The sequence below is a fragment of the Natator depressus genome, chromosome 1, assembly GCF_965152275.1.
Source record: "Natator depressus isolate rNatDep1 chromosome 1, rNatDep2.hap1, whole genome shotgun sequence".
Lineage (NCBI taxonomy): Eukaryota > Metazoa > Chordata > Testudines > Cheloniidae > Natator > Natator depressus.
In genome coordinates this window covers 157,540,156-157,565,799 of record NC_134234.1, presented here as the reverse complement: position 1 = coordinate 157,565,799, position 25,644 = coordinate 157,540,156, and the positions used below count along the sequence as shown (strand labels likewise).

General features: G+C 40.7%; 1 protein-coding gene across 1 annotated transcript in view; it reads right to left on the bottom strand.

Annotated features, from left to right (window-relative positions):
* The window catches only part of DSCAM (DS cell adhesion molecule), a 607,252-nt gene that overhangs the window by 250,787 nt on the left and 330,821 nt on the right, over positions 1–25,644 (bottom strand). Inside the window, exon 4 of the mRNA XM_074969783.1 lies at positions 1,331–1,477. Within this exon, the coding sequence (XP_074825884.1) occupies positions 1,331–1,477 (147 nt within the window). The remainder of the gene's footprint in view (positions 1–1,330; positions 1,478–25,644) is intronic.

Below are 25,644 nucleotides of genomic sequence, written 5' to 3'. Positions count from 1 at the left end.
CCCAAACTTGTTCCGCCGCTTGTGCAGGGAAAGCCCCTGGTGGGCCGAGCCGGTTTGTTTACCGGCTGCGTCCACAGGTTCGGCAGCCGCGATCGGCTGACCCTGCGGACGCGGCAGGTAAACAAACCGGTCCAACCTGCCAGGGACTTTCCCTGCACAAGCGGCGGAACAAGTCTGGGAACCACTGCCTTAGATATGAATAACCATGTCTAGTGTTTATTGGATAAACACCAAATTTCTTTCTTTTTTTTTTAAATGAGATATATAAGGGTGTTTTATCACTGTTTATCAATTAAGTAAAAAAAACCCAGAAACCCTAGCTATAACCCATGCTATATGCATCACATAGGAAGGATAACCTCTTGAGGGGCTGGGACGGGGAGAGGATGTGCACTTACAGTCTGGGGCACAAAAGCAGCTGATTTTGCAGATGTGTAATGATTTTTGGATACAGAAACAGACATGTACAAAGACATTCACACACACACCCACCCACCCATTAACCATCAGGGGAGGGAGGTTTTGGAACAGCCTTCCAGTAGGAGTAATGGGGGCAAGAAACCTAACTGGTTTTAAAATGGAATTTGTTACGTTTATGAAAGGGATTACATGGCAGCGTTGCCTGCAATAGCAGGGGACTGGATTCAGTGATGCAGAAGATCCCTTCGAGGCCTCTGTTTGTAAGTGGGGGTTCTAATCTTATGCTGTGGCACTAAATCCCAGTCCCAGCAGCCACTGCCTTCCGTCCTCACTCTCAGCTCCCTCACGGTTCCCTGTATTAAGATTGGGAGAAGCATTTGTTTTTTTAAGCAGCTTGCATGACCAATTTTGAAAATAGCTTCCTTTTTTGGACATGCACATTTGTTTGCATAATTCAACCAAATCCCTGGACAAATTTTACTGCCCTACCTCTTTTTTCAAATGGTAGAGCCATTTGTATTTAATTACCAAGATACAGGAAGGTGGAGTTTCATTGAGAGCCAGGAACTCCTGCGTTTTTATCCCAGTTCTGAGAAGGAATTGCTATGTAGCCTTGGACCTGTAGCTTCTATATTTTGAGGGGATAGTTTACATTATAGCATTCTGGACAGTATTTTCCACATATGATACAACAGAAAATACATAATTGAGTGAAAAAAAAAGAGAAAAGGCAACTTAAATTTATAATGTTTCACTTCTACAGGGAAAGTACTGTAGAGTCTTACCTACTTATATGTGCATTTAGTTTGCTAGACAAGTGATTATTAGTACCAGTAGTTCCTGCCTTATCAGTTCAGTATGATAGAAAGAGAAATATGTAGTATACCGAGTTTAAGAAATTCCAGAGTACCTGATACAAAAAGTCTTGCGCTGTTGCTTTGTCTTGTTTCTCCAGTGTATCTGTGCCGCGTGATACATCGGTAGTTATACAATCCATCTTCATTCTGTACATCTACAATATACAAGGCTCCCGTGGATGTGATGAGAAATCTAGATCCTGAAAGACACAAGAGTTTACAGTGTTCAAAACCCCTGAAGATTTTTATTATTGTTTTGTCTTCTGAGGTAAAAAATAGACGTTTTCCTCATAAGAGTCTAGAGATAATGTGTTGCAAATCTTATATTTTACAAAGTGTCCATTCATGAATGCCTATCTTGAAATTAACTCAGGTGGATTTCATATAAAATTATGAGAACATATATGAAAAGTATGACATATGAATATAAAAGAAAGATATCATTAATTCATATCATTACAACACCGAATACCAGAGAGGTGTTTTAAATAAAATATAGGAGGGAATTGGCTAATATAGAATTTGAGACAACTACTTTAAATGTCAAAGAGTATTATTTTATGCTAGTAATTTACCTGGGGAATAATATACATTAGAATAATTATCTGGGAGGATATGCATAATAAAACCATATTAAACCAAACTGGTCTCATTGTTCAGAAGCACCAGAAAACAAACAGAAATTTTTCAAATAAGATTGTGAGGAAAAGGGAGACTAATGAGGTTAGAGAGAAACTTGCAAAAATAGAAAGATTTTACACCAAGATCTGGAAACATCTCCAGCGCGGGAGACATATCTGGAAAAAGACTGGGACCCTGCACCGAGAAGGCCCTGCCACTCGTCTCTTTAAAGTGTGACCTCAGAACAGAAAACAAAGACAGCAAAGCTAACCTCAGATGACTTGAAGGATTAATGCAATGGGAGACTCCTGGGCTTTGAGCCTAGATTAAGAGCTCAGATAAACTAGAACAAGAAAAGGGAAATGCTTTCAAGTTCAAATAACCAAAGATTTTAAAACAAACAACAACAAAAAACAGCAATATTTTTAAAATTTTAGAAGCAAAGTCTAATTTCAAGAAGAAAGTACGCCCAGCAGAGGTTGCTCTTTAAAAAGGGACAGGACGAATTGTTCTGCTCCATCATTTGACCCACAGTCCCTTAATATTGTCGAAATGTGGTGGAAAGTCTTCTCCAATTAATTTTTAAAATATTATATTATAAACAATCACTTGCATTTGGTATTAGTTTATGGAGGGGATGGTAAGGTGAGGTCGCCTACAATGGCATATGGCCCAATCCACAATTGCTACTAGCAAATGTCTCCAATGGCCGGAGGTGGGATACTAGATGAGGAGGGTTCTGAGTTACAATGGAAAATTATTTCCCAGATGTCTGGTAGGTCTTGCCCACATGCTCAGGGATGGGAAGGAATTTTCCACTAGGTCAGATTGGCAGAGAACCTGGATTTTTTTTGCCTTCCTCTGTTACATGGGGCATAGGTCCTTACTGATTTGAAGTAGAGTAAATGGTGGATTCTCTGTAAATTGAAGTCTCTACATCAAGATTTGAGGACTTCAGTAACTCAGCCAGAGGTTATGGGCTTACTACAAGAGTCGGTGGGTGAGATTCTGTGGCCTGCAATGTGTAGGAAGTCAGATTAGATGATCATGATGGTCCCTTCTGGCCTTAAAGTCTATGCGTCTACATATAATATGTGAATATATTTATTTACATTTCTTTGTAATCCATTCTTCTTTGGATACAAGTTTTTATAATTTTTGTTTATGTATTTATTTATTTGCTGTGCTAACAGAACCAGGCAGGCAGCCAATAAAGAGAACACAGAATAATGAACAAGCTCTGTTCTCTATGTTTTGTTGGTCTAATTGATAATGCGAACAACAATGACGAGAAATAAACAAGGTGAAGCAATGTTGTCCTGTGCACCATAAGAATCATGGACGATGTAGAGCTAGTTGTATCGATGAGGGGAACAATGTCAAATAAAAATGAACAAAATTTGGTCTTGTGGGTAAGGAGACTGGCGATCTCACTTCAATTCTCAGCTCTATTGTAGATTTCCTATATGAGCATGGACAAACCACTTAATCTATCTGTGCCTCAATTCCCCATCCACAAAATGGTGATAATCCTCTCTTTCTTCCACTTTTTGTCTACCTTGCCTCTTTAGATCATAAACTTTTGTGGACAGGGACTATATCCTACTTTGCATATGTATAGTACTTAGCACAAGGGAAACCTGATCTCGTTTGGTGCCTCCAGACATTGCTGGAATATTAATCAATCAACAAATAAATAAATCTTTCAGGGAAAGAATAGGTTTTACCAAGTTTTTCCATTAGAGTAAATGGGAATTAAGAGAGACAGGATAAAAAGAAAATATATAGAATTGTTTTTCTGGTAACATTATCTATCATTTTGTAACTAGCATTGTAATTTGAATGCAGTGCAAGTTTTTGCACTCATAAGAACACACCCAACTTCCTCTGAAGACCCATCTGGCATTTTAGCCCTATATATGACTGCATTTAATAAAAGTAAGAGATAAACAGTATATAGCAACACTAAGTGCACTATTGTTCTCCTGGTGTTGTAACTCTTACAATGAGAACATTTGTACATGCATATTGCAAAATATATCCTACTCCCCGAATTATGGTGGAAAATATACAGGGATGACAAGTTATAAACCAATAGTCAATAACATGGATGTGAGAAATACTTCCTTTTAACCAGACATGGGTTTACGTACAGCTTTGTCTGTGATTAACAATATGAAGGGCATTTAGACACAAATGGGTCAAGGTATAAGCACTTCTAAGAATCAGTAAATCAAAATAAAATTATATTTGTGGGGAGGACAATTACCTGAGCCATCCCATTTAAGCAGTGATCTAAAAGAATTTGTAGAAATTCATTTAAAACCATAGCACAGACTAACCTTTGGAACAAGGCACAGTGTGCTAAAACAACCTTAGACAACCTTTCTTTCTCACATTAGGTGCTGAATGATAAAATAACCTCAGATATGACACTGGCTTGGCCTGATCCTGCTTCCTTTCAAGTCTATGCAATATTTGCCAATTATTTCAGTGGAGGCAGCGTTAGGCTGAACTTTGAATCTATTATTTTTTTCTCATTTTTGCAAAAGATGTTAAACTATTATACTGAACTCCAAAAATATACAGGATATTGAGCTCCTGCTCACTTTGGATCGGATGCAGAGCTCAGGGTCCAACCTGAGCAGATGTGGTAGACATGGGACAGATGTCATAGGGAGAGCGAGGGGAAAAGGCTTTTCAGCCATAGCATATCTGTGGAGGCACTCTGGGAGTGTATTCAAACCTAAAACATGAAGTGTGTACCTTTAGATGCTGCTTTTTTTTTTTTGACTATCCAAGGACCATTGTCTTGAAAATTGTAATTACTGAAATGCACAGGGTTTGTGTTTTAGCCCAGATTACTTTGAAACAAAACAGGCTTCTTAGCATAGTGGAAGTTAGATACCACCTCCTGGGAGATAGTATTTCAGAGCAGTACAATTATGGCTAAAATATACAATGTAAATCTCACAAGGAAAAAAAAAATCAGTATTTGTATTTTAAAATATTGGAATATCTTTAATTACAATGTTTGGAGAAAATGGTGTAGTCGATCTAACAATGCATAACTAACTCAATAAGAATGGTCAGCACCACTCCTTTTACGTAAGAGGTTACTAGTGTGACTACAAGCTCTTTCCAGGAGTAGTGCTTAGCCAAACAGGGATTCTTTGGCTGTGCATGTTAGTCTTCATACAGCAGTGAAAAATTTTACTGTCAAACCTTGCAACGGGTGAAAACACAGAAATTAGAGATTGAAAGTATCTATTAGATCATCTAGGGCATTCACTAGCTGGTACATGCTTGCTCTCTACATTACATTTTCTAATTATCTGTACAGTCTACTTTTAAATGGCTCCAGTGATGGGGCTTCTATCACTTCTTTGGAAGGCAATTCCATGGTGTTTCACTGGTATTCAGTGAAAAATTTATGTTCCTTAGTTTCACCATATTACTCTTCATTATACACCCTTGCACCATGCTAAGTAACCCTCCCTTTTCCATGGCATTTACAACCTATACACACACTCAGACAACTATGCAATCCACTCTCCTCTGCCCCTTACTCATCATTTGGCCACCTAACTTCTTTGCAGTATTTTCATACATTTTACTCTGTAAAGATTCCAACATCTGTGCTAAAAAGGACACTTGCCATGTCATGCCAAAAACCCAGCCCACAGTCCTGATCCAGAACTTCTGAGGTATCCGACAAACATGTCTGTAGAATCTAGACTTTTATTTTTTTAAAAAAAGTTTATATTCCTTGTTTGCAAAGAAATCCTCATGATGTGAACCATGTAACCAAGACACAGATGTTTTCCTCTGACTGCAGGCAGGCTGACATGATCCCTCCAAGAGATGCGAGCTGCCCTCATTAATCTCAGTTGGGGCTAACTCTTAAGCCTAATGATCACACTTGAAAAGAATGAATTTTAAGTAATTTAAATGTACAGCTATGGTCTTAATTATCTCATTTACCCAACCATGTATGAGAATAATGTAATTGCATGTGCAAATGGCCAAACATCCTAAAAGTGCCCTGCATCACTATCTCCTGTATTTCTTCTTCTTAGCATATGCACAACGTGCCTCAGGTGGCACGTGACCAGGATTCATCACCAAATTTGGTCAGCTGGTTGGATCATTAGCTTCCCTGGCTTGGGCTGGGTACTGACAAGGAGTGCATTGTGAATGCTAATCCATGTCCCCCTCTCCAGTATTGACTGATTCTTATTGCAATAGTATCTTTACTAAGTAAAGACCCAGTCCTGAAAAATTTAAACCACTGAGGGATTACTCATGCATAAAGTTACACACATGCCAAAGTCTTTGCATATACTTGGGTTTAAAAGTTGAATTCCCTCAGCATCTCCCACCTAATGCATATTATTCCTGCCAATACAGAAAAAGGAATCTTATGTTGAGACCTATGTATATTGCCTATTGTTGTTCTAAGGGACATATATGAGTGGATATGTAAGCCACTCCCAGACCCCACGACGCCCCGTCGCACCTTTGCATGTTGTTGGTTGAGCCTCCTTTCCCCTACTCCAGCCTCCAAAAGTTCTCACATGCGCCTATGTACACATGCCAGGCAAATTTGGTCTTATTTTTTAAAAAGCCTGTCTGAAAGCTAGAGAAACATCACATTATGTCTCTGCATAGCTAAGAATTTGTAAATGATCATTATCCAAGTAATGTGTTAAACACAATTATTTTGAAATATAGAGTTATTGATGTACATGTAATCTTCTTCTAGTCTTAGCCCCATGTATATGGGCTTGCCTCTTTGAACGTACATCTGATATTAACACGCTTTAAATGATCTCACGAACGGATATAAGAAAGGGAGTTGTTAAATAAAACCTTTACTTACTACGTTACTGAGGAATTTTTGCCTCACCCTCTTTAAACATGACTAAAAATAAGGAGCTATTGCCACCTGTCAGATTTATGACACAGTATACATTTCTCACCAACGCAGACTGTGTATAATTACAAGGTTAAAGCATTTCTCTTCCTCTTTTTCTTAATATATTTTACATACTTATGTAACACTTTTATAACCCACTCCTTTAAACCATAAAAAAGCTAGACATAAAAGACGACAAAAAATAAAAAGGAAAATGTATGTAATTTCTGTCACCTTCTAAACGGAGAGCATTTTCATTAAAGCCGACAGGCTGTCAGCTGTAACAAAGCCTAAGTGTTGAACATTCTGTGTACTATACTTCAAAAGTGTTTAGAAAAGCACCAGGATGGGGAACGACATGCATTTATTACACTGTTGATCTTGGGGAGTGTTCTGTTCTCCAGCCATATTTAATTTAATCACTCTTGGTTTTGCTCTCGCAAAATCAATTTTTTTTTATTTACCTACTTAATATGCTAAACAAGAATTTTTTTAAAGATGCATCCTTTCGGAGAAATTTAAGCTTTTCGTTCGTTCGCTGTTAGCAGGCTTCAAGGGAGGGAGGGAGGCACAGAAATCACCTTCATCCCAATTAATAAAAGAACACTGTCAAAATATATTTCATAATTTACATTTATTTTTCCTTGCTATTGAATGTAATAATCCCTTGGAAACTTGATAATTATAATAATTTCAGAGCCTGATTTTCAGGGATGCTGAGTGCTTGCAGTTCCTATTAACTTCAATTGCAGTTTTCTGTGCTCAGCACCTCTGAAAATCAGGCCCATCATTTGCATATAGTGTCTTTCATTCAAGGACCTCAAAGCATATTACAAACACTGTTTACTCTTCAGAACACAATTGTGAGGTAGGCAAGTGTTATTACTAATAGTATAATTATAACTGTTTTACAGATGGGTTAACCGAGTCACACAGATTAACCAGGGGACTTGCCAAATATCACAAGGGTCAGTGGAAAAGATGGGACCAGAACCAGGAGTCCTGGCCCCCAGTGTTCAGCTGTCTCCACTGTACAACTTCACCTCAGTATGAAGATGAATAGTTTGTGGATTCATAGATTTTAAGGCCTAAAGGAAACCATTATAATCCTCCACTAACACAGTAATTCCTATATGAAGTCCATACCTTGAGGTTGGGCTAGAGCATATTTTTTTAGAAAGACACAAATCTTGATTATAGACTTCCATGGAGAAACCACTACAACCACAAGGTAAATTATTCCAGTGACTAATTGCCATCACTGTTAAAAGTTTTATACATTATATATGGTCTGAATTAGCCTAACTTCAGCGCCCAGCTATTTGATATTGGCAGGCATTGTCTGTTAGATTAAAGAGCTCCTCTATTATTAGAAATATTCTCCTTACGTACGTACTTACAGACCATGGTCAAGTTACCTCTTAACCTTCTTTTTGATAAGCTAAATAGATTGACCCTCCTAAATCTTTGATTGTAAAGTGGATCTTTCAGATGCTGAATCATTTTTGCAGCTCTTTTTTGAATGCTTCCCAGTTTTTCAACAGCCTTTTTAAGTTCACACCCTGGAATTGGACACAATATTTCAGCAGTGGTCTCAGAAATGCTGTATGCAGAGGTAATACCCCCTCTCCATACTCCTACTTGATATTCCTCTGGTTATGCATCCAAAAACCATGTTAGATTTCTTAGCCACAGTAACTCATGTTGATTATTCACCGTAACCTCTGATGTCCTTTTCAGAGTGCTTTCCAGAATACAGCTCCCCACATCCTGCATGGGCCTTGGGCATTGGTGGCACCTGACACTCTCCTGTTCTCTTTCTGTGGCACACAATAGTTCAGTCTTCTGGGGACTGAAATGCTTTAGTCCAGCTAAAGTCATAGGGCTCCGTATAGGGATATATGGGGAAAATTAATGGCCTGTAATATATAGGAGATCAGACTAGATGATCTAATGATCCCTTCTGGCCCTAAACTCTATGAAATTATGACATATAATCTTTGTTCCTAGACCTTGCATCTATCTGTATTAAAACATGTGCTGTTCAAATGAGACCAGTTTATCAAATGATCCAGATCACGCTCTACAATTGACCTAATCCTTATCATTATTTACAGCTGCACCAATTTCCGTGCCATCTGCAAACTTTACCAGCAACATTTTAGTTTCCTTAATCAAATTACTTTCCATCGATTGTGAATAACATTCAATTTGTATTTATATAGGAGACATTACTGAAGCATTTAATTTGAGGAAACAAATAAAAAATTAATAATCTTGAAAAGAAATAGATGGAGAGACAATAGGCCAAGTAGACCCTGCCCACCTGAACTGTCTCCCTTTAAACCTCCTGGATGGCATTTAGAGAAGTGCGGCTCTCATTTTACTAACTGCTGCCTACTGCTCTAAATAACCCAGTGACTTCATTAAAGTTTAGCTGCATTGGCAAATCTTGTATTAATTTCTCTAAGTGATGAGAGGCCACATTAACAATATGAAATTGCTCTTATATAAGGTTTTTATGCCATCCATTAGATTGGATAACATCAAAGAATAAAATAAAATTTTACAGGTCTTAGTAATAAAGTTAAGATAACTCTGTTTGGGTTTCCAATATGAAATTTTTCTCATGTATAATTCATAAAAGAGTATTTGACTGCTTTCTTGTGGAATTAGTGTAAAATATTCTTGCATGAAAATGAGCATATTTTAAGACTCGAACATTATTCTTTTAGCTTGCTTTCAAGGTTTTTTTTTTTTTTTTAAAAAAAAACATTATTTATTTCCCCCTTTCTGGCAGCCACAGTGTTAGTCTTTGAATAAGGGGTAATGTTATTCTCAAGAAGGAGTAACAAAAAATATTTGATTTTCTCTTTCTAGGAAACATATTATGATTTCATATTATTGCAGCCTAAATTGGGTTAACAGAAATTAAAAGTACAGATGATTCCTTTAATCAGATGCTAAATGATAATATAGCACAACTAAACTTTTATCAATTGTACCCATCACTTCCAAATGAGAAAACAGTTTTTCTAGCAATATGTTCTATCCATGTGAGTCATCAAAACGAGATGCCACTCACAATAGGTTGTGCTGATGTCCAAAATAAGAGTATGCATCCCTCTGAGCTCCACTGGCTCCCCTTCAGGGGGGACTGATTAAACCCAAGGGCCATGCTGGGCTCCTTAGGCCGGCATAACTCCTTCTTGCCCGGGGGAAAAATAAGTTGTGATATCTTTCAAATGTCACAGACTTTTGGCACTGAAATGAGATGATATTCAATAAATTTTGCAGATCTATGATCCTGCATCTCTTTTCTGACATGAGAAATAAAACAAGTACCGGTAATCATTTAAAACATTTAAATCACGATCACTGGGCATCTGAGTTAACACCTTATTGAGATGAATGGGGCAGTTCACACCTCTCAGAGGTATTGTTCCAGTTCTCTGCAGATTCCCACAGACAGTTCTGCGTGAGTTACACCCTGACTTGGTCTACATTACCAACTTGTAATCAATAAAACTACATTACTTAAGGGAGTGAAAAATCCATCCCCCTGAGTGATGTGGTTAGACTGAGGGCACGGCTACACTTGCAGATGTAGAGAGCTTTGAGTTAAACCCGCCTTTGGAGAGCGCAGTAGGGAAAGCGCTGCAGTCTGTCCACACTGACAGCTGCAAGAGCACTGGCATGGCCACATTTGCGGCACTTGCAGCAGCATTGGGAACAGTGCATTATGGGCAGCTATCCCACAGAGCACCTCTCCCCATTCTGGCGCTGTGGCTTGTGGGAAGGGGGCGGGAGGTGCGAGGCATTCTGGGTCCTGTCCCAATGCCCCGTGATGCATCGGTTTGCATCCCAGCAATCCCTGTGCTTCTGTCCACATTTGGTGCCACCTTTCAACGTTTTTTGTCCTTGGCGCTCTGTCTTCCCTTTCGGTCTGCGGGAATGGAGCCCGAACTGCTGACGAGTACGCTGACGAGTCTCGCCAGCACGTCACATTTGGCAGTCGAGTTACTCCTTATGATCCAAAGTGACAGTGAGGGCTCCGATGATGATATTGACTCGAGTAACGCATATGACACGAGTTTGCTTTTGGCATTCATGGACACGCTGACCACCATGAAATGCCGCTTTTGAGCTCAGGAAACAAGCACTGAGTGGTGGGATCACATCGTCATGCAGGTCTGGGATGACGAGCAGTGGCTGCAGAACTTTCAGATGAGAAAGGCCACTTTCATGGGACTGTGTGAGGAGCTCGCCCCCACCCTGCGGCACAAGGACATGCGATTGAGACCTGCCCTGCCGGCGAAGAAGCGGGTGACTATTGCAATCTGGAGGCTGGCAACTCCAGACAGCTACCGATCGGTCGCTAACCAGTTTGGAGTGGAAAAGTCGACCATTGGAATTGTGTTGATGCAAGTTTGCAGGGCCACTAATTGCATCCTGCTCAGAAGAACCGTGACTCTGGGTAACGTGCATGACACTGTGGATGGCTTTGCACAATGGGTTTCCCTAACTGCGGAGGGGCGATAGATGGCACGCATATTTCAATTCTGGCACCAGCCCACCTAGCCTCCAAGTATGTTAATCAGAAGGGGTATTTCTCTATGGTTCTCCAGGAGCTTGTGGATCACCGTGGGCGTTTCATTGACATTAATGCAGGCTGGCCCGGAAAGGTGCATGACACACGCATCTTTCGGAACGCTGGCCTGTTCAGGAAGCTGGGACTTTCTTCCCAGACCAGAAGATCACCGTAGGGGAAGTCGAAATGCCCATTGTGATCCTTGGAGACCCCGCTTACCCTTTATTGCTGTGGCTCATGAAACTCTACAGAGGGAGCCTTGACAGCAGCAAGGAGCGGTTCAACAACAGGCTGAGCCGGTGCAGAATGACTGTGGAGTGTGCTTTTGGCTGTTTAAAGGGCCACCGGCACTCTCTGTATGGGAAGCTGGACCTGGCCGATATCCGCGTGCTATACCCTCCATAACATTTGTGAAGGGAAGCGTGAACGATTCACTCAGGCATGGAACTCGGAGGTTCAACACCTGGAGGCTGAATTTGAACAGCCAGAGAGCAGGGATATTAGAGGGGCCCAGGGCAGGGCTGCAAGGATTAGGGATGCCTTGAGGGAGCAATTTGAGGCTGAAAGCCACCAGTAATGTCTGGTGCCCTGCATGGGAGTGAAGTGCAGTGGTTCCAATCTTAGTAGGAATCTGTGTTTGCTATGCTGACAACTAAGCAGTGGCTAGCCCCTAACGTCGGCAAGATATATGTCAGCACAGGAGTCCTTCCTAGGTTTTGAAGCCATGTTGCAATCAGATCCACAGGAAGTGGTCTGAATCCAATGACGCAAATCCAAACACCCCTAAAATTTAGGGGAGTTTGAATTCATACTTTTGGTTGATATGGGCTCAACTCTAGTATCATAATACTGTCTCTCGCTAAGAGCAGAATAAGTAGGAAAAAATGAATAGATAATCTTATTGTGTATACAGTTCAATCATTTTAAGAAGTTAAATATAATACTTAGATACTGTGATAATGGGCACCATAGAAAACTGAAAGTTACATTAGATAAATCAGAACATTTAAGGAGATGATCCTCCTTATTTCTTTTTCCTTTCTCACTCATGTTTTAGAGTTTGAAAAAGAAGGGGCATATTTGCTATCAGTTGTCAGTCCTAATTGTACTTGTATTATGTTATGTTTTGGGCTTTAAAAGGATGTCTTTGTTTTCTGTTAAGGGATTGGTAGTTCAAGGGGGCAAAGAAAATGATCAATATTGAATTGTACTTTCATGTACATTTGTCAAAAAGATTGTGTTAATTTTCAGTTATGTCAATGTTAATTATTTTTGTGCTGTTTGATCATAAAAAATGATTCAAAACATGTACATAATACACAGTCTCTTTTCTCTAAATCTCCCTTGAGAGCATTTGGTCTGGGTAGTTGCAAATCTCTCCTGTAGTAGTTAGCTGTCAATCCTCCAGCATGTTAAGGGAAATTGTCATAATCTTAATACTGCAGTTTTAGATGATTCAGGCCTTTATAGATGTTACTCTTGTCAGCTGCTTTTCCTCTTTCAGTGGCAAAGAAAGCAGCTAAGTTTTAAATCACTAGCTAGTTTTAAGACGGCTTTTGATTAAACGGGTTCACTTGTGATGTATGGAGCTGCTTGAGGATTAAGATCAGTTCTTTCAAGTTTTTGCTGGTGAATCCTTAATAAATATATGGCCTATAGGTGACCAGTGGCACAATACAGCTAAACTTAATGTTTTACTCTATGATACCAGGAAACCTATTTCATCCCCTTTTCCATCAACTGGGAGATATAAGAACAAGCAAGACATCACCCATTATATGAAAGAAGGACTTGTACTTCTTCTGAACTGAACAATGGTTAGGTTTATGCATCAGACTTAATGGTTTGTACCTTCAAAGTCACTTTGTATGCATAGTACTTTAGGTATAAATAATATGATTAGCATAAATCACAGCCTGGGGAATTACTAGTGCCAGTAGCAGCAGCCTTATTGTAACTAATTCCATATAATCAATATTATGCTACATTTGATTAGAATTGCTGCAGTTTAATAGTTTCACATATTTTAAATACATTGATGAGTTACTGCTTTGGATCACCTCACAAGTCACTGCAAAAGTAATGAAACAACTCAAACTGGAGGGACGTCTTAACAAAAACATTGCCCCAGTATCTCTTCCTCTCCCCCCAAAAAATCTTGTAAGAGTTTCACAGTATATTCACCTATTGCATATGCTCTATTTGACAAAGTGTCACTCGATGCATTCTAGTTTAGTATTTTGATCTGATGGTTGACTTTATGTTTGTCAAATCTGGGAATCCCAAACAAATAATTTGGGGTTTGGGCTGGGGTTATTTTCTCTCCCAAATTATTGATTTGGCAAGTAAACATAAGCTATCCATTGAATAAACACTCGTTGAAGTATTCACTTGCCTGGAAACAACTCAACCAGAAACAGAGACGTCAATAGGACTAAATTAAAATAATGGCTTCTGGACACCAAGGCCCAGCTCTTTAGGTCCAGCTGTGCATTGCTTAGTCTAGGATCCAAAGGAGGGGGAGAACTGTAGCTCTAAGCTACTTTTCCACTTCCCTGAACAAGACAGTAGTGCAAACTTGGTGCAGCTGAGGCTGGTCCACTGCCCACTTGTTAAAGTTTCAAATAAGTACCTTTGTGCTTTCTCCATGCTGCCACAGTTGGGCAGTACTCAGTGTAAACATCTGCAAAACCAACTCATTATACTCCTTCAAATCCCTTCATAAAACTCCCCTTTGACAGGGTACCTCCAAAAACTTGGCAACAGTTAGACTGCTCTGGTGCTCAGGCCACTGCCTATCATGTTGACCAATATTTTCTCATGGTTTCCTTGTACTTGTCTGTCTCTCTATCTCCAACTGTACCAACAAGGTGGGTGAGCTAATATCTTTTATTGGACTAGCTTCAGAAGTTGGTCCAATAAAAGATAATACCTCACTTACCTTGTCTCTCTACTATCCTGGGACAGACATAGCTACAATTACACTGTATCCATCTGTTGCCTCTCGTTGTAGACTTGTATTGTACGCTATTTGCAGCAGGGACAGTCTTTTTGTTCACTGTTTGTACAGTACCTTGTAGAACAGGGTTCTGGCCCATGACTCGGATTTCTAGGCATTATACTAATATAAATAATAGATCATAAAAAGTGTGACTGTTCTTTGGAAATGTCTCCAATGCACTAACCATATATATTTTCTCTCTCCCCCCCATTAAATGTCTCTCTCTCATACACTATTACAGCATATTGGTGGAATACATTTCTCTGGTCACTCATATGCACTGTCACAGAGTACTGTGGAGCATAGGACCATCTCTCACACATTTTCTGTTTTAAGGTTTCTTTCCACCTCTGCAGGGTCCCTGAGTTGGTGGAAATGTCTCAATGCCTTATGCATTGCTAGTCTCATCTTTTAGGATCTGAGCATAATTTTTCTTGGCATTGAAAGATGCTGACTCCTTGTCTGGTACCAACACAGAAAAATGTGTAGTTGTATTAACGACAACCTATTTGTTGGAGAAGTGCTTTAAAGGATTAGAAGTACCAGCAGCAGGATCACTACAATAGGAGAATATGCAGAGGTGGCTGTGCTAGTCTGAATTATGAAATTAAATATTTCTTGTCTACTATGATGTAATGAGGCTGCTTCCTAGACTGAATATTTGATGAGGTATTCAGCAACTAAGAATGATACAAGATGCCATACATGTATAAGTAAGGTTATAGGGGAAAAACAATTATATTACATTGTATTACTTGAAAAAAAATATTTGAGTATGTGATTAAAGACCATAATGCATCTGCACAAGGGGTTAGATTTAAGGTGTGCATGCAACTCTAACTTTGTCATTTCCTGATTTTTTGTGTTTAACTTCGACACCTTAACATTCTCAAAACATAGCTATAATCAACACTAAAATGACAAGATATGAATTGTGTTGTGATGTGGTGTTTTATATAACCTTAACATTCTGATTACTTTTTCTTGTCATGGTATGTTATTGGTTTTTAAGGCTGACATTTTAATCACATAACATTTATTCAAAGAATGTTTTAAAAAATAATAATTAAAACACTTACTAAATATAGTCATTTAAAATGGGTGACATTCACCCACATGCAGAAGATCAACTGAAGGCTTATGAGCCACTCAAATCCGTCTTAATTTCTAAACCAGGGATCGGCAACCTTTGGCATGTGGCCCGTCAGGGAAATCCACTGGCGGGCCGGGATGGTTTGTTTACCTGCGGCGTCCACAGGTTCAGCCGACTGAGGGCTCCCACTGGCTGCGGTTCACTGTTCCAGGCCAATGGGGGCTGTGGGAAGCAGTGTGGGCTGGCGGATGTGCTGGCTGCCGCTTCCCGCAGCCACCATTGGCCTGGAACAGCGAACCGCGGCCAGTGGGAGCTGCAATCGGCCGAACCTGCAAACGCTGCAGGTAAACTAACTGTCCTGACCGACCAACGGATTTCCCTGACGGGCCGCATGCCAAAGGTTGCCGATCCCTGTTCTAGACAGAGGGTGGAAGTGAGATTTAACCAGCACGTATGTCAGGTCTTGCTCTTTTTCCCTAGAGGGGAATTTCATCCAGTAATATTGTGTCCCTCAGGACTGGCAGGATATGGAAAGAAATGCATTACAAACAAAATCCTTTAGCATAAAAATCAATAATTTAAGTATTTCTTTTATTTAAGTATTTGCACCTCTCCAGTGCTCATCACTAGACAGCATCTGACTACCTCAGAAACACTAATGAAATAAGCACCAAACATCTCTGTGAGGCAATATTTATTCTCCCCATTTTTGTAAATCAGTGGGGAAAATGAGGCACAGAAACGTGAAGAGTTATAGAGGAAGTTTGTGGCTGAATTGGGAACTGAACCTAGATCTCCTGACTCCCGGTCCTGTGCTTTAAGCACAGGATCATCCTCCTTCATCTTTAGTACTTGAATGGTCTATCTGTGAGCCTGCCAACTTCTATTTGCTCTTTTGTTTAGGTCAGTGCACAGCAAGCCTGCACTTTGAACATGTAAAACACTATGTACATGCTAAATATTATTACTATTTCAATGGCTGAAGTGTAAGTACACTTGGACTCCCATTTGAGTGTACATTTGCCCACTTTGCATGCAGAATGCAAAATCAAATCATTTGGAAAATACAGCCCTTTGATAGACTCCATATTTTGTTTCAGATAATCCTGTTAAATATCCCTCCATTTACACAGCGTTTAGATTTTTTTAACAGTATCTAGGAATTAAAATTGAATTCATTTTACATATCAGAAAAAAAAATTATTTCAACTTGTGTTACTTAGCTCTATTTCTCTTTTCTGAGATGTGTGTTATTTTAAGAAGCGTATAATGATCTAATGCTATTTCTCATTTTTTAAACTACATATGGAAGATTTCAGCGGTACTTTAGGCTTTGCCAAAAATTTCCCCCCAAGTTTTGCAATTTTTGAGTGTCACAAAACATTTTCCCCTTTATTTACAGCCTGCTTTTCAAGGAACACACATGTAGAAGTCTGCCTTACTGAACATAAGATGTGTTGCTCAACCCATACAGATCCATGCTGGAAAGCAATTCTTTCCCTTCCCAGCTCTTGAGGCTATAAAAGAATCTAGTGGGAGAAAACATGATCTTGTCTGCAGCCAGATTCAACGTGGAGGCAAATGTCTTCATCACAGATGGCTTTGGCCTCCTGCAGCTCCCTGAGGATTTGCTAGTTTGGGGAGTGTTCCTCACAGCCATTGTATGGAACAAAGACCTGAACGGATGATAGGGGAGCACCTTAGTGAAGGGAACTTTACACAGGGGGCCTCATTCTGAGGCCCATTCTGCAGATTGGGAGGGTATGAATGAGGGCAATGCTAGGGACATGGAAAATGTACTAGGTATTTTAGTTTGTGCCATTGGTACAGTCCCATTGTTCTGACACATTATCTGCTCTCTCATTGACAATACTTTTATACAAAGATTAGAAGATGAGCATTTCTTATATTTATATGGCATATGGGGAGTATGCTTAAAGGTGCATTGTTAGGAGATTAGCTAACATTTCGCCTTCCTCTGTAGCATGGGGCACGGGTCATTTGCTGGAGGATTCTCTGCTCCTTGAAGTCTTTAAACCACGATTTGAGGACTTCAATAGCACAGACATAGGTGAGAGGTTTTTTCCAGGAGTGGTGGGTGAAATTCTGTGGCCTGCGTTGTGCAGGAGGTCAGACTAGATGATCATAATGGTCCCTTCTGACCTAAATATCTATAGCTATGAACATGGGTGAAATTTACCTTCATGCAGAGGACCAACATGAACCCTATGAACTAGTTAAGTCTCATGTAAGTCCTCAAACCAGGGCTTAAGATGGTTTTAAATGGTGCATAGCCCGTTTGCTAGCTCTCTGCACAGACATGAAATTCATCCTATAGGAATATTCAATTTCCTTTTGATAGTGTGGAAAAAGTTAAACACACACAAGGCCTACAGACACTCTCTTATAGGCAAATTCACTTAATATGGGGGCCATGTACCCAGTGAATTTTGAAAAGAAACATGCTGCAATTTTTATGATTGACATGCTATGACAACTTTAAAAAATGGCAATTTCTTCCAGATTGCAAAGTAAAGAAGAAAAAAAGAAGAAGACTATTCCTGTTTTTCAAAACCAGACAGCATAAAAATAGTAGAGATATAGGCTTTAGACTAAAATGATTTTTGCTTCCCTTTCTTGATATTAAACTTTAATTTGAGAACTCTGTTTTCCGCAGCCAATGGTCAGGGATGTGAACAGCCATAAATAAGTTTCATAAAAAGAAAACGAATGTGGTAAAATCTGAACAGCTGGACGGCACATGGCATTTATTCTATCATATCGGCGGCATTGCGGTGGCCGAAGACCGGAGCAAGTGAAGGAGCCAACGCCAAAGTGCTGCTGGAGACCCGGAGCGCTGCCGGGTGAGTACCAGGGGTGGCACCTTTTTTTATCCCCCCCCCCCTGTTTTTTTCCACCTGGCTACGCCACTGATTCCATGCTAATTCTCCAAAACTTCAACCTCTTAAGCAACCGCCTCATTAGAATATATAAGGGTCATAGTTATTTCTTTAGACTCTCACAGGGACTTTAGCTCCCAGGAAGAGGTCAATTTCTCTTGCTAAAATTCTTTATGATGCCATCCCAGTTAGCTTGTGTCATAGTGCCCAGTATTAAGATTCTACACTGTGTACCTCCGGACACCCTATACCCCTCCCCACCCCTAAAGAATTTACTTCAGAAACAAGATATATAGCAACTCCATTACTGGAGTTTGGTTGACTTGTGTTCTTTCTGTAGTGTAAGGAACACATTGTTCAAAATGTAGTACACTGAAGAGCAGAGGAGGCAGAGGATGGGAGTAAATATAAAATAAATTAAATTTTAAAAAACTTCCTCCAAAAGTCAATATATTGTGCTTCACTTATTTTTCTTCAAGACAGCAGTAGTGGCGCCAGAGTCTACCAGTTCAATAATAATGATTTACGGCTGATCTTCAATAGTGACCCAACAGCTCTTCTATTCAAACTGACAAGTAAGTGCACAAAGAAGGGCTTTAATAATTAATTATAAGTGGTTGGATGGGATCTGATTGTGTGACCAACCTATTACGTTTGTTGTGTTTGACCTACTCTTTCAAAACTGAGTCTTAAAGTTGCAACTCTTTTCAATAATCTCTTATTACCTGGCTATCTTTTAACGTGTAGAATAGTCTGCCTGGTATACCTCTGAGATGACTGTAAACAAAGGAGAGACCTGATTTCACTTGGGGAACTCGGATTTCAGGCTGTGAAATGGAATCCTCTTTTGTTTTCGTACTTGGTATTCTTGACATTCAATCCCATTTGGTGGTAGACATCCAAAACGTGGGAGTGCGTGTGTGCACATGGGAGAAGGAGGAGGGGGAGGAGAAGAGAGGGAGGGAGCTTGAGTAGGGGAAGCAGCAGGGAGAGGAAGTAATACTGCCTAAGGCAACAGCCTAATGGCTACCTTTGTACCTTGAGAAACCTCTGGTTAGAGAGCTACTCTCACCTTTAAATTCGGAAGCATTTTTTGACTAAATGTCAAAATGCCAAACTATTGTTTTTAAAAAGGCAGAAGGACAAACAATCATTGGCAAAAATATGCAAGCAGCTGCACTTCTAACTTAAACTGTGCCTATTTACTTTAGCAATGTAGTGACAGAATATGGAAGACTTTCACCTAGCATGTCTTCTGGCTGAGAGGTAAAACTGAAGTGCTCCTGACCATTTGTGGTCATTAAATATCTCATAGCCCTTTTACAAGAGCAAGATGGTTCACTCAAGCATCCTGGCCAAATTCTAATTTGAGGTAAGTATAAGAACATGCTGAAACTTGGGATTTCTGGTTCATAGAAAACTGACACTTTGAAATGTTCTTTTGGTCCAGTTCAGACCGAAAGCAATTTTTTCCACAATATCATGCAAATTTGAACTTCTGTGAAATTTCTGTTTTGGGAACACTGACACATGGTATTTCTGAAACAAAATATGCTCCCTAGGCTGTGGTTGACTGAAATTGACATGATTCATGTCAGTTTCAGACCTACCATTTGGAGTGCCCACTAGAACTGGGGATCCCAGGGCTTCCAGGCTCCCAGCTCCATATCAGGAAGCCCTGAGAACCCCTAAGGTTTCGAGATTTTTGAGAAGGTTTCCATTGGAACGCTGATTGAGATATGATGCAAGTTCAAATCGGAGATATTTCTGTGAAAGATTCCAGGCTTGACAAATCAGCACTTTGCAACAAACTCTGTTGTTATTTGACAACTGACTATGTTCTAGTCCCTGTTTAAACCTACACTGAACAGAATAATTATTCTGAAAGTAAAATAATCTTCAGTGTTTACTCATAAAAATTTGTAATTCTTTTCGGAAAGTTTTGTTTCATCTATAGCATTTTGGAATGTGACATAAGGTCAATGACAATATCTCTTAAAAGAGGACTGTTCACAACTAGACAATCAGAATATCTGAAGAAAAATATTGAGTGGTGCTATTAAGAAGCCAACATTTACCACATTACAGCATTTGAATTAATTGTGGTATTTACTATATTTAAAATGTAATATTATGAAGATTTATTCACTTCATAGCATGGTAAACATTTGCTTTTCAATGGTACTCATACTACATGTTATATATAAAGCTACTTTTTGAAATGATTTGTAAAATTTTTGGGAGCAAGTTTTGCTTGGAATATAACCAAGGTTAAATATTAATATACTAATAAGAGTACTTATGTAAGAAAATATCCTACGCCTGCATGTCTGCACATAAATGTCTTTATGCATGTGATAAATAATATAAGGCCCCTGCATGTGATAAATTATGTAAGTGATGTATAATACATAAATTGAGAGTTAACTGTGGGCAAAACTGTTCTCACACAAGAAGTTGGAAGGATGGAGTCCAGCTACTTACGACGCTGTATTGAAGACAGAGGGAATACACGTAAATATCAAGTCTAGAGCACTGCTTTCTGAATTAAGTGTTCATAAACTAGGGTGACCAGACAGCAAGTGTGAGAAATTGGGACAGGGCGTTGGGGGTAATAGGAGCCTATATATGAAAAAGACCCAAAAATCGGGACTGTCCCTATAAAATCAGGACATCTGGTCACCCTATCATAAACAACAGCTATCAAGTCTTCGTATCCGGAAGCTGAACTGGACTAGTGGGGAGAGAGTAAGACAAAAATGAAATCTTAAATTACCATTAAAAATGTTGAAAAATTGGAAAGGGCACAGTAAAGAGCTACAAGAATGAGTCAAGGTCTGGAAGTCCTGCCTTACAGTGGGAGTTCAGAAGCACAATCTATTTAGCTTTTCAAAGGAAAGGTTAAGAAATGATTTATCACACTCTATAAGCACCTTCTGATGGGGTTTACAGACCCCACACAAAGGAGCAATACAGGGCCAAGAGGGCCCTGCCCCTCAACAGCTGGGGACTATACTCCAAATAGAGGATCTGCTTTAAGGAGACTGACAGTCAAGAGGGGTGTGTGTGTGTGTGTGTGTCAGTGAAGGAGAGTCTGTGTGAAAAGATGAAGCCAGTTTGCAGCTTTTTGGACAGAATGATTCATGGGAGAAGGGTCTGGATTGCAGGTAAGACCCAACTGGTAGGTCAAGGATCTGACCATTGTCTGTCCCCTGCTCCTTGACAAAGAAGAAAAACTGGACATTGATAAGTGGGCTGGGGAGTACTCATTTGGCTATTTGAACTGCTGAGACTGATTGGGAACTTTCTGTGGGACAGGGGCTGGGGAGCAGAGTGCTGTGATCCTATCCCAAACTGAAAAGAGAGCAGGGAGGTAGGAAGCAACCCACTCGAGGCTGGCCTGGTGTATCAGGAAGAGGAGACTGAGACACTTCTTTTCCCTTTCTCTTGGGCCTGGGCCAGGATCCTGTGGAGAGGAAGGGCCTGGGTCCCACTACTTTCCCCTTCCCAGAAGAACTCAAGGGACACTGAGGAACAGTGGCCTGCAGCAGCTGCCAGGCTCCCGGACTGCCCAGCAAGGGTATCACAGGGCTTTAGGGACTATTGAGCCATGGCTTGCTCACTAGGCCTGTTGGCCTCTCAGTGAAGCCTGCTATACACGTACATAAGGAGAAGACAAAGGCATCACAAGATCCAGTGTGGGGAGATCCCTGTGAATGGGGCTGGGTGAAGGGATAGGAGGTGGAGGGCTAGGAAGGGGCATCCTAGTAGTTCCTACTGCTGTACCTATGGCAGTTCCTCAGCAGCTGGTGCCCTGTGCTATCCTACCTCCCCAGTGGCTGGCATCTGTGTACTGATGCCCCCGTCCCTCCCCAGGTGCCAGTTCTGTCCTTAATCCCGGTGGCTGGTGCATGTGCCTCTGCCCTTCCCCTGGGCTTGGTGTCTGTGCCAGGCCCCATGGTGGCTGGAACTAGGATAGACTGGGCTGGGCCAGGGAGACCTATCTGATCTCCACAGGCCTGCCTGATCTTGTGTGCAGCAGTGGCCACTCCAGCCCTCCTTAAGATCTCACTCTTGTCTCTGCCCTGCCCCGCCCCCTGCAGGCACAACATAGCCAGGTCCCACTCTTGCTTCCACAAGATATTGCGGAAGATTTCCCCCACCCAGGCCCGTCGACAGCAATTCCAGGCCCCAGTGCAGAACAATCAATGGATTTTCTACATGCCCGCCCAGCTGCCTTCGCCGCCACCGATACCACCCCGCATGCGCCTAGGAGCCCAGTGGCCCTCCCGGGCGATTTAAAAGGGCCTGGCACTCCCAGCTGTCCATAGGGCACTGACTCTGTCCGGGGGTGGAGCACCCACAGAAAAATATGGTGGGTGTTGAGCACCCACCGGCAGCTGCCTTACCAGAACCTCCCCTCAGCGCCTCCTGCCTGCGGGTAGGCTCTCCCAATCAGTGCCTGCCCCTCCCTCCCAGTGCCTACCGCCTGCCGTGGATCAGCTGTTTCGTGGCATCTGGAGCGGGGAGGAGTGAGGGCACAGCATGCTCAGGGGAGGGGGCGGAACTGGTCAGGGAAGGTGTGGGGCAGGGGCAGGAAGAGGCGGGGCAGGGGTGGAGCAGGGTGGGAAAAAGCAAGGCGGGGTGGGGCCTTGGGGGAAGGGGTGGTGTGGGGGAGGGGCTTGGGCAGAGCCAGGAGGGAGCACCCCCCAGCAGATTAGAAACTCAGCGCCTATGCCCTGGGCCCTTTTAAATCACCCCAGCCCCTGGGCAATTGCCCCCTTTGCCCCCCCCATCAGCGGGCCTGTCCCCAACCCCCAATATTTCCTCTGTAGGCATCACCCCTGTTTCCAGTTCCACCACCCCTGAAGTCCAGTGTCTGGAAGCCAAAACTAGATAAATTCAGACTGGAAATAAGGTGTAAATTTTTAACAGCGAGGGATGTGGTGGATTCTCCATCACTTGAAGTCTTTATATCAAGACTGGATGTCATTCTAAAAGATATGCTATAGCTCAGTGGTTCTCAACTAGAGGTATGCATAGCCCTAGGGGGTACACAGAGGTCTTCCAGGGGGTACATCAACTCATCTAGATATTTGCCTAGGTTTACAACAGGCTACATAAAAAGCACTACCAAAGACAGTACATACTAAAATTTCCTACAATGACTTGTTTATACTGCTCTATGTACTATACACTAAAATGTAAGTACAATATTTATATTCCAATCAACTTATTTTATAAGTATATGGTGAAAATAAGAAAGTACGCAATTTTTCAGTAATAGTGTGCTGTGACACTTTTGTATTTTTATGTCTGATTTTGTAAGCAAGTCATTTTTAAGTGAAGTGAAACTTGAGGGTTACAAAAGACAGATCAGCCTCCTGAAAGGGGTACAGTAGTTTAGAAAGGTTGAGAGCCATTGCTTTAGCTCAGCCACAAGTTAAGGGCTTGATGCAGGAATTACTAGATGAAATTCTGTGGTTGTGTTATGCAGGAGGTCAGATGAGATGATCATAATGGCCCTTTCTGGCCTCAATCTATGAACAAAACAACTAGACAGCTTGAGTATAGAAAGCTCTATCAGGGGTCAGACAATCATTTTGGGAAGTTATTTTTGTTTTTTTAATACATTTAATAGACTGAATGTATCATATCCAAATAAAATATCTGTAATTTATCTATATTATATCAAAAGAAATGTGATAGAGATACATGTCCTAAAAGTAGTAACATCACTCAAGGGAGCCAGAACATCAGAAAAGACTTGAAAAGTGTTTGTTTGTTTTTTTGTCATTTTATTAATTACAGGTGGGAAAAGGGGTTCAAACAAAATCAGAACTGACAAACTTTTACAGAAAACTTAAACCAAAACACAAACCAAACCTTTTCTGAGATTTGAAAAATGATTAGCTTACTTCCCACCCATCCTCCTTTATATGCTTCTTTCCATATTCACAGTCCCCTGAACTTCCTCGTTTCAATCAAGATTAGAGCTGTGTAAAATTCATAATACTTTGTGAAGTTTTGTACAAACGTTTGTACTGTTTCACATTGTGTTACCTCATTCTGCTTCACCTGCATTTCAACAAAATGGCTGGCTTTGCAGCAGATTCTGAAAGCATGAATTTTTACCCCATTTTGCCAGTTTGGGGCTCAGAAACCAATCGGGGGGTTGCTCAAAGCCTTGTCCAGTCTCATGGAAAAGTGGTTCCAAATTTATCTTAAAGTGTGCATATAACAGTAAAAACACTAAGAAAATATGCTTTGGGCCATATTCTTGCATTTTGTTCTGAATATTTATTAGCACCTCCACTTGTGATGGGAAGTGAAAGTGCCAAAATACTGTGCACCTCATTTTTCCCCACACTTCACTTCAAAACACTGAAGACTTACTTACTTATGCACAATTTTTGAGTACTAATAACGTGGATAAGTTAAAATAAAATTGTTTTTAAAACCAACAGAAGCACTGGTGCTTAGTGAGAACTCCTGTATTTCCATGCCAAGTCACTGCTTGCAAACCTCAGCTGTTTTTGCTGTAGCGCTGTTAAGAGAAGGAGAGAATTTAAAGGGGACAAGTTTTTTCTCCCCTCATTCTTGCCTAACTTGGACATGGCAAAATATTTTTTGCTGAATCTTTAAAAGCAGGGGGAAGCAGAATCATGTGTGAGGGGATATGAGAGGAAGTTACCTACTGGCAGAGACCAGGGGTGAAATCCTGGCTCCATTGATGTCAATAGCAAAAATTCCCATTGACATCAATGGGACCAGGATTTCACACAGAACACGGAAATGTGATGAGTGTCTGAAATTGAGGGGTTGTAATGAAAACTTGTTGAAAGTTTATCTGTAGCAGTCAGTACTTATCGCCTGCTGTCATTTTTATTTATTTTGATTCGTATATTGTGTCTATCACAAACTCTCTACATGGATACAGAATGTTTAATCAAATTCACAACCAGTCCAAAGATATTAAAAGGCCCTCTTAAACAGACATCCAACCTTGAAACAAAATTTTCCTAACTGAGGGCCCTAATCAACTCCACTCAGCTCTCCCAGGACGAGCCTGAAAAAAACAAACAATTCTTGCAGCATGCCCTGAAGCTTGCTAAATCTGATGTCTGACAGACCAAAGGGGGGTAGCAAGTTTCAGAGTTAAGGACAACTTGCCAGCCCACAAGAGGAAGCAACACGGAAAAAAAAAAATAATTCATGCAATTGATGGTTTCTACACTCCATT